This window comes from Anolis carolinensis, chromosome 2 (genome assembly GCF_035594765.1).
Source record: "Anolis carolinensis isolate JA03-04 chromosome 2, rAnoCar3.1.pri, whole genome shotgun sequence".
NCBI classification, from domain to species: domain Eukaryota; kingdom Metazoa; phylum Chordata; class Lepidosauria; order Squamata; family Dactyloidae; genus Anolis; species Anolis carolinensis.
The window spans coordinates 165653128-165667188 of record NC_085842.1 but is presented as its reverse complement, the minus strand read 5'-3'; the positions used below and the strand labels follow the sequence as shown (position 1 = coordinate 165667188).

At 41.0% G+C, this 14061-nt stretch overlaps 1 protein-coding gene across 3 annotated transcripts in view; it reads left to right on the top strand.

Moving 5' to 3' along the window:
- Positions 1–14061, top strand: part of kcnh3 (potassium voltage-gated channel subfamily H member 3) — a 72453-nt gene that overhangs the window by 33780 nt on the left and 24612 nt on the right. For all 3 annotated transcript variants that reach the window (XM_062971021.1, XM_003223227.4, XM_062971022.1), the window contains exon 2: positions 12979–13212. In XM_062971021.1, the coding sequence (XP_062827091.1) occupies positions 12979–13212 (234 nt within the window). The remainder of the gene's footprint in view (positions 1–12978; positions 13213–14061) is intronic.

The following is a 14061-nucleotide window of genomic DNA, read 5'->3' as shown; positions in this document are numbered from 1 at the left end:
GCTCTTTTGCAAAGTTAACATTTCCCTTACAGTAGCAGCTTTTCTACCCTCAGGGCCATTTTAATGCAAAGCAAAGGGAGGGAGGATGGATATAGGGAAGTAAGGAGAGGCTAGAGACTGTTTGGTAGCCTCAGAGGAAGGCAATGACAAATGCAACCTCACCAAATCTTTCCAACAAATATGGTGGTGCAGCAGGTTAAACTGCTGAGCTGCTGAACTTGCTAACTGAAAGATCAGCGGTTCAAAACCGGGGAGTGGGTGAGCTCCTGCTGTTAGCCCCAGCTTCTGCCAACCTAGCAGTTCGAAAACATGAAAATGTGAGTAGATCAAGAGGTACTGCTTCGGTGGGAAGGTAACGGCACTCCATGCAGTCATGCTGGCCACATGGTCTTGGAGGTGTCTATGGACAACGCTGGCTCTTCAGCTTAGAAATGGAGATGAGCACCAACTCCCAGAATCAGACACGACTAAACTTAATTTCAGGGGAAAACCTTTACCTTTAGCTTAGGTCAGAGGTGATTTGAAAGCACACAACAACAATAGCTACAGAGCTTTGAAAAGTTACTCTTTAAATTAGTCCAAAAAGTCAACTGAGGAAGAAGCCAGCAAAAAATTGTGTCAACAAAGGAGGAAAGAGAGTGAACCATAGGAATGGTTTTCCACTGATCTTTCTGATGTCTATATATACAACTGAACAAGGAAGATTGACGCTCGAAGAGCAGTAAAAGACTGCTAAAGAATTTGCCCAGCCCTTTAAAATGTTGGTATGCCAGTGGAATTATCTAAAAAACCATGAGCAAGACAAAAAATAAACCCAGGCCACAAACCTGATGAGTGATGCTCAGGATGCAAGTCTAATTTGTATAGTTATGTCTCCAGACTTGGTCCTCCCTTACTTTATTATATAAGGATTTAGACGAGTAAGAAGAATATGAACAGTGGAGATATGGAGAAGAGCAGAGGAAGAGGCAGCTGGACTTCTGTGACTTCTGGGTGAAAGAAAGCTGAATCCTGCAGGAATTCTGTGTGAACCATCGATGTTTCCCAAAGATAGTCTGTTTCTGTGACAGCACCCAAGCACCAAGAATGCTTCTGTGATTTGTGAGATTGCTGACCTTGCAAACCTAGCCTCAAATGAACACCAGAAGAGACTATTTCTATTTAGGGCCTTTTGCTCTCTCTTGGTTCCTTGGGTCTTAGCTGCATTTTGAGGAAGTACTGTATGTGTTTTATCTCGAATGTGCTTGATAAAAAATGTCACCTAGATGGTGAGTTAATGAGGAACCCTCTTGAGGTTTCAGCGATGGGACTACCATTCTGTAGAAAAGGCCATGAAATATGGCAAGGGCAAACTGCAAAGGCTAAAAAAAACCCTGATTTTGAAACAGAACTTTACAAATTAGGTATAGTGGGGAGTGAGCAGTGAATAGATATTAGCAGAAGCCCAGAGCAGGTGTTTATCATCTATTTACTTACCTACCTATATTCTGTAGGCTTGTATTTATAAATACAGGTGGATTATCCGTTATCCAGAATTCTGAAATTTGAATTACAGTATTCCAAAATCCAAAAATGTCCATATGGATGACTGAAAGAGTGATAGATTTGCTTTCTGACAGTACACAAACTTTGCTTCATGCACAAAAATATTTAAAATATTGTGTATAAAGCTATGCAAATACAGGTAATCCAAAAATCCACCAAAAATTGAAATCCAAATAATTAGGATACTTACCAATGATATGAAACCTGTAATGAACAAGTGAAGCATATATCTTTGCCCAAGTGTGCTATGGATAATAAATCGGGTAGGATTCTAGAGAGGGTGAATTGGTGTTTAAATTGGACTGATTTTACAGAAAGACTGTGTTGAGAGAAAGTAATAAAATCCATAGTGTGACTCTAGCTTTAAAAAATGAGCATAACTTAGAATGAAACAGTCTATTGTAAAACATCCACTCAGTATTTGTACAGGTTCAGTATCCCTTATCCAAAATGCTTGGGACCACAAGTATTTTAGGTCTTAGATGTTTTTGGTTTTGTAATAACTGTACATAATGAGACATTTTGGGAATGGGACCCAGTCTAAACACAACATTAATTTTATCTTTCATATACACCTTATATACATAGCCCACAGGTAATTTAGTATAATATTTTTAATTATTTTGTATATGAAACAAAGTTTGTACACATCGAACAATCCGAAAGCAATGGCATCACTATCTGAGCAGCCCATATTTTAGAATAATTTTGGAGAATTTTAGAATTTCAGAAAAGGGAAGTTCAATCTGTACCAGTTTATTGTACTAGTGTTATTCAGTTAGCATTTATTCTGAGCTACCTTATAAAAATCTCCCCTCTCAAAAAGAGTATAGATATGCGAATAAACAAGGATCCACATATTGCCGTGGTCTGCTCAGCTACACATCAGAGCACTGTTCAGCGCATCATGTGCCTTTACATTCATTCTTCTAAAGAAATAAATTTCCAGGCCCTGCTCCTAGAGGACACTTCTGGGAAGCATATATTCTCTCAAGAAAAAGCCAAACTTCGAATTCATCTTGCCCAGGACTTCTGAGCTGTGTCTCTTAGTGAGGTCTCCATTAGGAATCCATTAGTGCCCCTCACAAAAATATAGTTCTAAATGGAGCCTTGGTACAACCAGTTTCCCCAGGCGACTTGGTCATTTTCAGCTTTACAAATGTATTCCTGGAAACTGTTCTGTTGCTCTGGGACTCCATGACTTGTTACAAAGCTGCATCATCCCCCAGGTTGCTCATTGCCTTGGTTCCTACACACTGTCTCCATGGGGGCTTGAGAGTGTATCTTTTCTTTCCTTCCTTTGGTGAGGAGCTAAGATAGTGTTGGAAGATAGCTTTAGATAGTTAACAAGCAGGAACAAAAACAGATGCATCTACACTGTAAAATTAATGCAGTTTGACACCACCTTAATTGCCATGGATCAATACCGTGGAGTCCTGGGAGTTGTAGTTTGATGAAGCACTAGTACTTTTTGACAGAGAAGGCAAAGGACCTTGAAAGACTACAACTCCCAGGATTCCACATCATTGAGTCATAGCAGTTAAAGTGGTGTCAAACTGTATTAATTTTATAGTGTAAGCATACCCAACAGTAACAGGTACTGTTACCCTATAGAAGAAAGGGAGCTGGTACCAGAGAAAAGTAGTTTCTAAGGCAGGGCTACATATTTTATTCTGGTGAATAAATCCACTTTGAGTGATGAAGAGTTATGTCCACTGAGCTTTGATCTTCCTGTCTTATTTAGCTAAGGATACCATAGATCAGCTTCTCACAACCACTATATGCCCTCCAGATGTGTTGGACTGTGAACCATGTTGTTTATAGCCATTGGTCAATCTTTGATTTTGCATAGAGTACCATGCTGGGAGGGAAGCTATAAATGATGACCCTTGGTTGTTGCCTTTCCCTCAAAAAATGTGAAAACATCTAAGGGCTCTTCCACACAGCCATATAACCCAGAATATCCAGGCAGATAATCCACAATATCTGCTTTGAACTGGGTTATATGAGTCCACGCTGCCATATAATCCAGTTCAATGTGGATTTTATACAGCTGTGTGAAAGGGGCCTGTGTGGTTCAGAACTTGTATATTTAGCCTGAAACATATTACAAAAGCAAGGCTCTCCCTTCAGTTTTTAATGCAAAATTGTTTTTTAGGTTTTGAAATGGATGGGAAGCATCAGGCAGCTCCTGTCTTGATCATACATGCAAAAGGGTAGAATGAACAAAACAAGTCTTCAAATAAACCCTGGAAGGAGTCAGTTTCCTCAGTGGGTCATTGACTGTGTGGTGGGTGTAATCAGTGCACCTCACATAGGTTCTTTTTTTAAAAAATAATGTTCTTCCCAGAGAATTCTGATTTATCAGTAGTTTAATAGTGAAATAAATATGAATGGCATAAGCACCATGGGATTTTCTGTGTTACTCGCTGCTGGTTCTTTTTCTTTTCTTTCTTTTTTTAAAAACTGATATTTTAAAAATATCTTTACAAAGCTATAAGAAACATACATAAAACAAAATTACTAAAATGAAACTAAATAAAACTACTATAACAAATCTAACCAACACTAAGCTATGTCCACTCCCCATATAGCTCTCACCAGAAAATAATTAAAAATTGATTTCCCACTTTCAAAAACCAATGATTTCAGAATAATACTGTTATAGACTTCTCATTACTACCATATTTATCTATCATTTTAACTTCAGCATAGTAATTAAACAGTGAAACCCAGTCTTCAAAACCTACAAGTATTAGCTTCCCTCCTCCTCCTCCTCCTCCTCCTCCTCCTCCTCCTCCTCCTCTTCTTCTTCCTCTTCTTCTTCTTCTTCTTCTTCTTCCTCCTCCTCCTCCTCCTCTTCTTCTTCTTCTTCTTCTTCTTCTTCTTCTTCTTCTTCTTCTTCTTCTTCTTCTTCTTTAAACTAGACAAAAATGGTTCCCAATCTTTTTAAACGTTGTCTCAAGATTTCTCTCTGTTCAAAATAGATAGTTTGTGTAGTTCTGCCATTCCATAAACCTTCAATATCCAGTATTCTTTTGTTGGAATCTTAGTTTTTTTCCATTTCTGAGCATATAAAAAACTGATCTTGCTTCGATACTCTTAGTTTCAGCTGAACAAAATGGATACGTTCACCCAAGGTATTTTGGTACCAAAGACAGAGAAGGAAATTGTGTCTTCCACATGTACCCATATTAAAAATTTATGGTACCTAAAGCCAACTAAGGCATTTTGGGGGCAACTGCCACAAGCATTTGTATAGTTGGTGTGTCTGTTTTCAATTTTCCTGTCAATTTAGGATGGCCACATGAATTTCAGAAGTAGGATTTTCTTAGTCAGGAAAAGCTCAGAGATGGTTCTGTCATGTCCTTCCTCTGAAATATAACACACTGTACTTCATATTTCCTAATGGACTCTCATTCAAGTAATATCAGGCCTGACGCCGATTAGCTCCCAAGATCAGACAGAATCTTGTCCATGTCACAGTGGTAAAACCAACCTTGAAATTTCATATGATGGTGCTTCATTTCTGTCTGTGTTCAGAAAACCTTCTTCTGTGTAGAGTTAGTCTTTTTGGTAACTGTGCAAGAGCAAGTCTTGTTAGTGGGCGTCTTACAGCCTTTAGTGACACTCATATTCTATAAAGTGTGGGTGTGTGGGTGGGTGCTCAAACATTTCCCTGCTGGCTGTTTTTCCTTTCAAATCTAACACCCTCGTAGTTTTTTTTCCCTCCCGGTGGAGAAAAAGGTATGGAATGTGGAACTTTAGTGCAGTTAGAATGCAGCTTCCATCGTTCTTTGCCAGTCCTTAGTGCAGTCCTTTCTATAGATAAGAAATCAGTTTTGTGAATGCAAAAGTTGTTTGTTTCTTCATTTATTTGTTTATTTGATGTAATTCTGCATCACCCTTCTATAAGGGCTTCTGAGGCAATGGACAAAGAAATGCAATTCACAGAATCAAAGAACTGGAAGAAACCACCATAGCCATTCAGTCCAAACCTATCCTGCCATGCATTCAAAGTACAGGCAGTCCTTGAGTTACAAACATCCAACATACAAATGAGTCATAGTTAACAACAGGAACGAGACAACAGTAAGTGAGAGAAATCTACCCTCGGAAAGGAAATTCACTCCCGAAAGAGTTATCATGGGGAAAAGGTGTTTCCATTGAAGCTTTATCACCAATCCTTGTTTCCGCAACAAGCAAATTCAAAATCATATGATCCCAAGAACAGAAAGTGAGGTGAAATCTTCTGAACAGAGGCACAAACAGTAAAACAAACAGCACAGGGAAGCACTATCCAAAGTTAGGTACATTTTAAAAGTGTAACTCCAGATATATATCTATATCTATATCTAGGGGCCGGGCTGTGGCGCAGGCTGTTGAGCAGCTGCAATAAATCACTCTGACCATGAGGTCATGAGTCCGAGGCCAGCCCGTGGCGGGGTGAGCACCCGTCAATTAAAAATAAAAAAATAGCCCCTGCTCATTGCTGACCTAGCAACCCAAAAGATAGTTGCATCTATCAAGTAGGAAATAAGGTACCACTTATAAAAAAAAAGTGGGGAGGCAAGTTTAACTAATTTACGACCTGGAATGAGGAAGTGCCGTCCGAAGAATGATGACACAAACCACAGAGCACTGATGCATATTAAAGGTTTTCTTTTGTGTGCTTTTGTGGGAGTTCATGGTCTGGCTTCCGCAGTTTGAAGCTAGCTACAGTAGAGTCTCACTTATCCAACAATTGCTTATCCAACATTCTGGATTATCCAATGCATATTTGTAGTAAATGTTTTCAATACATTGTGATATTTTGTTGCTAAATTCGTAAATACAGCAATTACTACATAGCATTACTGAGTATTGAACTACTTTTTCTGTCAAATTTGTTATATAACATGATGTTTTGGTGCTTAATTTGTAAAATCATAACCTAATTTGATGTTTAATAGGCTTTTCCTTAATGCCTCCTTATTATCCAACATATTCGCTTATCGAACATTCTGCTGGCCCATTTATGTTGGATAAGTGAGACTCTACTGTATATTAAATGGACAGATGGGGTCCTGTCTCCTGTGGATCAGACCAAAAGTTGCTATTCGCAATATGACTCCCTTGCAAATATTTAAACATGGCTATCGTATCAGCCATTGAAGTGTGCTCTTTTGGTTTAGCCAATTACAAATCCACATTGTTACTGATGTTTCTCAACACTGGTAAGAGAGGGCATTTCAAATTGATTCTGTAGTTTCCGACTCATAGAATGATCACTGTTCCTTGTACTTCTCTGTGACACATTCCTCCAAATGTCTTCCTCCTGTGTTTGGGAACTGGCATCCCCTCTGGGTACAGATCTATAAACAGAAAACAGTACAGATCAACTCACATGTATGCTTCACCACCTTCACTTAATAACATCAGAGCCTCTGTCTAACAGTTAGGCAGAGGCTTAGCTGTGCTAATTAGCTGGCTTACTCTCTATATTTTTGCACTGAGTAACAGTGCAAAACTGCCCCATTCGGCTGACTGCTAACATTAGTTGGAAGCATTTGGCTGGCCCACTGTGCAGAACAGATGTTGGACTAGATTGATGGACCTTAGGGCTGGTCCAACAGCACTTGAACCCTGAAATTAGCAATATGCTACAGGAACTACATGCCTTTCTTGATTAGAATCTTACTGACTCATTTTAATGTTGTTTGTAAGAAAACTGTGAAGAACTTGGTTGATGCGGGAAAGAGGAGGAGGAGAGAAAACAAAGAACTTGCATTATTAAGGTGTTGTAGAAGTAGCTGAAAAGAGTTTTACTAAGCCTTTGGTACAACCTTTCGAATGTCATATTACATCAAAAGCATTAACCCACACATTTTTGTATATACGTAAAAGAGTGTCCAGTTCCCTAATGTGAAGACACTTGCTTTCCAAATTGCATGCATAAATAAACTTTTTCCATCTGAGCTTAAGCTGACTCTTCTGCCAGAACCAGAATGGAAATGTCAGGGTTGTATGATAATAGTCCCTGCACAGTGAAACAAAATTCCAGAAGTTGTGTTATCAGAATGCTGGGAGCTGCTGCCCTCCATCTCCTATGCTGGCCTTTCTAGCCACTACTCAGCTTTTGGTGTTATCATGGACAACTTGGATAGCAAGGCTGAGGAACAGCTAGAAAGGCCAGCAAAGGAGATGGAGGGTAGCAGCTCTGAGCAGTTTGCTATGCCTAGCTCAGACATTGCTTAAGATGAGCCTCGGCTGACACAAACACTCCATAGTTATCTGTACAAGTCTTTCTAGAATCTAGATGAAGATGAAGCAAGCACATCTGAGCAAGCTACAGTAGAGTTAATGTTAGGTTTTACAATGTACTGAGTCATGCACTGCTAATGGGCTTCTATTGAGGAATCATTTGGGGAATGTGTTTGGGCTTACTCCAGGTGATTGTCAATGATGCAATCCTGAATTTGGCTTGGGTCAATTAGTTGGTAACCAATCAAGGATTACTATGTGTATGCATTGTATATAAGGAACCATGTTCAGTGTATTTCCTCTCCCTCCCCCCTTTCCTTTTGATGTTGTGAAGTCTATATGCAATTAAACCTGTCTACAAGGACAAGATACTGCGAATTGTGGTAAGTCTGTAATATCATCTAGACTAGGGGAAAGACAGTAGTAAAAACTGACAATGGCCGGGCATGTGCTCAAGTGTCTACTATGGAAGCAGACTGGAAGACTGAAAGTACTGAGCAGGTGTAAGCTACTGGAAGGCGCTGTATAAAGATAAGTCTTAACAGTTAAACATACCCACACCTCCAGATTGGTTGATAGAGTGGACAGGTCTCCACAGGTCTTAGAGATTAGCTGAAAAACACTTATTAATCAAGCAGAAGATCTTGAAATATACCATAAAACTTTCAGTGCTGTGACTCTCTCGCTGTGGACAATGTCATTATCTGGCTTGAGTCCAATGCCCATTTTGCACTTGACCTACCATAAGAGCCGACTCCTGGTTTGTTACCAAAAGACTTCTGACTTTGACTTCTGGAACTCTATATCTTAGCATTGGTGTCTTCTAGAACTCTATATCTTAGCATTGGTGTCTTGGTTTGTTTGTACTTCAGGTTTCTGACTTTGGACCAGATATCTGGATATTCTGCTGTTTTCTGTCATTTCTGACATTGGACTGTTGACGTTGGCTAACTTACCTACATCAGTGTGTTTGTTTGGGCTTGGGTCCTAATCAGGGGTCATGTTTACAACAAGCATGAGCAAGCAATAGGCCGTGTGTGCGTGAAGATTGTGACTCCTGTGAGGTGCAGTTGAAACTGAGAACCATTCTGCCTAATGTGCAACATTATCCAATTTGTCTTGAGGATCGATTGGGCTCAAAGCCATTGATACAGAGGTTTCTCCAATATGGAGTTGTCCTTTGATTCCCAGGAGTTTATTTACTCCCCATAGGCATCCTTCCTTTCATTCCTCCAACCCATTGCTTCTGCTCTACTCACTAGGCTGCATCCTTCAGCCAGGTCTAAGAAAGCTTCATTCTCTGATACTTATCATCTCTGCTCAACATCTCTAGAACTGATTTCAGTCATTTTTTTTCCCATTCTCCTATCTGGATATAGAAAGGATAAAGTAGAGGAAGACGCCAACATAGCATCCATTTCCTCCTTCTGTCAACTTCTTCCTAGTCAAATCAATGTAAAGGAATCAGGACTGGGGGTGGGCTCTGGCTCTCCCCACTGGTGAGAATTTGGGTCCATATGCCACAAGCGATGACTAAACTCTGCACAGATCCAATTGGGTAAAAATAGTCAGGAGCTGGATATGTACCAGATGGTGCCAACTGGGAAGATAGTGGGGAAGCAGGGCGAGGCGTCCTGCTTTCCACGCTTTATGCCAGGCAAGTGGGGAAGAGGACATGACAGAGGATACCTACACCCCCTACTCTGCCCTATACCCATGTTCCCCAATGTATCCTCCACAGATTTACTTGCTTTTCTCCCCAACCTGCTGTGATGATGACAAGGCTTCTTCTAGGTCTGTTTCTAATCCCTGCACACATCTCAGGAAACATATCACCTCACCTCCATCCCTAGCTTTTTTGTAGTGCTCATCCTGCAGCTGACTTTAGTTGTTATGTGCCTTCAAATCATTTCTGATTTTGTTGCCCCAAGGCTTTCACGGGGTTTTCTGAGGCAGAGGATATGTAGTTCACCCAAAGTCACCAAGTGGCTTTCCATGGCTGAGCAGAGAATCGAACCTTGGTCTCCAGACTTGTAATCCAATGCAAAGAGTTATAACACATTAGCTCTTTTAGTAAAGGTAAAGATTTCCCCTGACGTTAAGTCCAGTTGTGTCCGACTCTGGGGGTTGGTGCTCATCTCCATTTCTAAGCCTAAGAGCCGGTGTTGTCCATAGACACCTCCAAGGTCATGTGGCCGGTATGACTGCATGGAGCGCTGTTACCTTCCCAGCGGTAGCTATTGATCTACTCACATTTGCATGTTTTCAAACTGCTAGGTTGGCAGAAGCTGGGGCAAACAGTGGGCGCTCATTCCGCTCCCGGGATTTGAACCTGGGACCTTTTGGTCCACAAGTTCAACAGCTCAGCGCTTTAACACACTGTGCCACCCATAGACTGGGTAGTCCTGAATTAAGCCTATCCCCCCCTTTCAATTTTTTATTCTTTTGTCTCTTAGCACCACTGCCTATATAACTAACAGGTTTGTCTGTGTGTATGTGTCTGTGTGCGTGTGTATCTATCTGTCTATCTATCTATCTGTCTGTCTATCTATGTGTATTTGAAAAATGGAAGCACTTATTGTAGTGGTCAGAGTGTTAAAGCCTTGATTTGGGAACCATTTATCCACATCTCCACTAAACTGGAAGAAAGATGGAATGTCAGTACTGCTTTTTTTCACGTCAGGAGTGACTTGAGAAACTGCAAGTCACTTCCGGTGTGAGAGAATTGGCCTTCTGCAAGGACGTTGCCCAGGGAACGCCCGGATGTTTTGATGTTTTTACCATCCTTGTGGGAAGCTTCTCTCATGTCCCTGCATGGAGCTGGAGCTGATAGAGGGAGCTCACCCACGCTCTCCCCGGGCTGGATTCAAACCAGCAACCTTCAGATCAGAAACCCAGCCTTCAAGTCATCGGTCCTGCCGGCACAAGGGTTTAACCCACTGCGCCATCGAAGGCTCCGTCAATACTGCTAATACCAATACTAACAACAACAACACTGCCTTATACAACTGTCTGCTCCTTCTCCTCTCTTTCCCTCTACTAATTGCATGTCTTCATGTCTTCTGAATGCCTTGTAACTCCTTTGATTTGTGTACATAATTAAAAAGAATTGTAGTTCCATAAATTGTGAGATTCACTGAGTACACACAGGGTATACACAGCATGTTCTGAGCGTATGCAGATTAACACTTTACCGATCTGAAAAGTGTGAAACAATTTGTAAATAGCAGATCTTGCATCTTTCCAATCTTTTCCTTATCTATTTTCACAGTGTACTGTGTGAGTGGCTACTGACAGCCATAATTAGTAGTTGGGAGCTGACAGTCTTTTGCATGCCCATCACTCACAGAAGTGGTGAGTTTGTTCTTCAGCAGTGACCAAGGAATCACTGAAGTTTTGTGTTACTTGATCTCAGCTGAAATACTGTCAGTGTCTTCGCCTTCAAGCTGATTTTTTAAAGAACTGCTAAGGGTCCCTTCCACCATTTTGTTTTGACAACAAAACAGTATGGCTCCCTTATCAATGCATTCAATATTCAGGTTTCATTTATCCACACTCCAAAAATATCTTCCTCCCCCCCTCTCCCAACGTGGTTGTGGGCTTCTCTGGGTCCTCCAATGCAGTTTTATGGTATATTTTCATTCAAATATAGTCAAATTATAGGGTTCATTATTATCCACAGTTTCAGGTATCCACAGGGTGTATGTGCCTTGGAAAATACCATGTGGATATGTGTGAGGGTGGGGGGCATACTGTATTGTGAAGTAGAGTGAACTGAGAGACAGATTACATCAAGAGTCACCCAGGGAGTTTCAATGCTCCAAAGGGGTTTGAACCTTGTTCTCTCTGACCTTAGTTCAACATAATATCACTACTCCAGGAAAGCCATCCAGATATTGTTAGAGGCAACTTCTATTAGCTCTATTCAGTATACCCAGCAGCAATGAAAAGTGAATTGTAATCCAGAATCAGAGAATGACATATTCACCAGCCCTTCACCATACTGTACCAACATTTTAAATGAGCCCATGATGGTGATGATGATAATGATGATGCTTGATGATAATAGATACAACCCAGCACAGGTTAGTTGTGATTAAGCACCACCCTACATGTTAGGTTAATTCAAGAAATTCAGCCAAAGCAAACATGGAAAAGTATTTTTAAGAGAAATTAACCTACTCAAATTTTGAAACCATCCATAACAGTGTAGTGGGCCCCAGACTACCATTTTACTACTGCTCCATTAGTGATAGCTCCAGCATTTCACTGGATTCATTCCTGTTAATTCAAGGTCTCAATTAGTGAACCTTTTAGTAGTTTAAATAGCTACCAGAGGGGACTCAAAAATGGAACTTCTTACTGGCTGTGGTAAATTTAAATGACCTCTTGAAAATGCTCTTGGCTCCAGGATGGAAGATTTTCCCTACCTAATAGGAGTTGCTTATCACTGAGACTGAAGTAAGGGGAAGAAAGGGCTGAAAATGCTGTCATCCCACTTCTGATTGACGTGGTCTCACTCCATGGCTATTTAAATGGTAGAAAATAGTGTATTAATTGCAACCGTGTAATTAATGTAACATGCTGTTTGGCTGTCTGAGTTTCTTCCACTTGAAGAAATGTGATGCACAGCTCACTTGCTTCATGTTGACTTCGAACTGAAGTCCCACTGACCTCAGGGAGATTTAGTCCTATGAGAGTATACATGGGATGGCAGCCTCTTACTGTAGTCTATTCCTGAATATGTTTATTCAAAAATAAGTTCAATGATTGTAGTATAACTTGTTTCCAAATAAATACCTGGAGGATTGCAATCTTAGGACAAAAATATATTGGTGTACAAAGCCAATATGACTATGTTGGCGGAGTTAATGGCAACAGGAGGAAAAAGCCTCAGAGGCTGACAAAGAAATCATACATTAGAGAAATAGGATGCTTCGAACTACACAGATCTAGCACTGTAATTTCATTTGTAGCTGCTCTGACTGCCTCCTATGAACCTGGGGAATTAATAGCTCAAAAACACAAATTTCCCTGCCTACGGTTTTTAAAGTATCAGAAAAAAGACTGAAAAAGAATGACTTTCCTGAGTTCTGCTGGATAGTTGTACTGTTTCAGCTGATCTTTAATTCATCCCTTACTCAGATCCAAGGCCACCTTTTAAGCACTTCTTCCTTTTTTCTCTTGCAGACAGTAATTTTGTCCTGGGCAATGCCCAAGTGCGAGGAGCCTTTCCAGTGGTTTACTGTTCAGATGGCTTCTGCGAACTGACTGGCTTCTCCCGGGCGGAGGTCATGCAGCGCTGCTGTGCTTGCAGCTTCCTCTATGGGCCTGACACCAGTGAACTGGTGCGCACACAGATCCGCAAAGCCCTCGATGAGCACAAGGAGTTCAAAGCCGAGCTCATTCTCTACAGGAAAAGTGGTGAGTTTTCCTTCCCACCAAATGGATGATCCAGGCAAGATTCCTTTATTCTCTGGGGAAAGGAACGGGGGAGTCCCAAGCAATGGGGTCAGAGCTTTGGAAAGTAACTCTATGATTTTGTCTGACACAGTCAGAATACCCAACCAGGACATGTTTCAGGAAACTGTAATCCAAGAAAAGGAATTTATCCAAGCTCTTGATGAATTAGAAGCTCTGGGTCCCAGTATACTTTCTCCAAATGGTGGGGTTGCTGGGACAAAACCTGGCTGGACAAAGTGGTAAAAATAAATAATGCAGTAATTCCAAACAGACCTAAGGATCCAGGCAATGGGGCACCTTTCACAGCAGACCTAAGCCTCGGCCTAAGAATGTAAGCAATGGGGCACCTTTCACAGTTATGTAGCAGAAGACTAATCTCTTCAACCCATATTACCAGGTAAAATAAAAGCCAGGGCAACCTATAATAGCTGTATTTCAAGCAAAACCTACTATAATACTCCCTATTACACAACTATTAAAGGTACAGGGGCCCTATTTGTTTTTCACCTGACAACCGTGCTTCATCTGCCCTGTCCCTGTTCTACACATTTGGGGTGCTAAGAGAAGTTGTTTAAGGAATGTAGGAAAGGTGTCTTATATCAGGTTAGATTTTAGCCCAACTAGTGTAAAGGTAAAGGTAAAGGTTTCCCCTGACGTTAAGTCCAGTCATGTCTGACTCTGGGGGTTGGTGCTCATCTCCATTTCTAAGCCGAAGAGCCGGCGTTGTCCGTAGACACCTCCAAGGTCATGTGGCCAGTATGACTGCATGGAGCGCCGTTACCTTCCCTCCAGAGTGGTACCTATTGATTT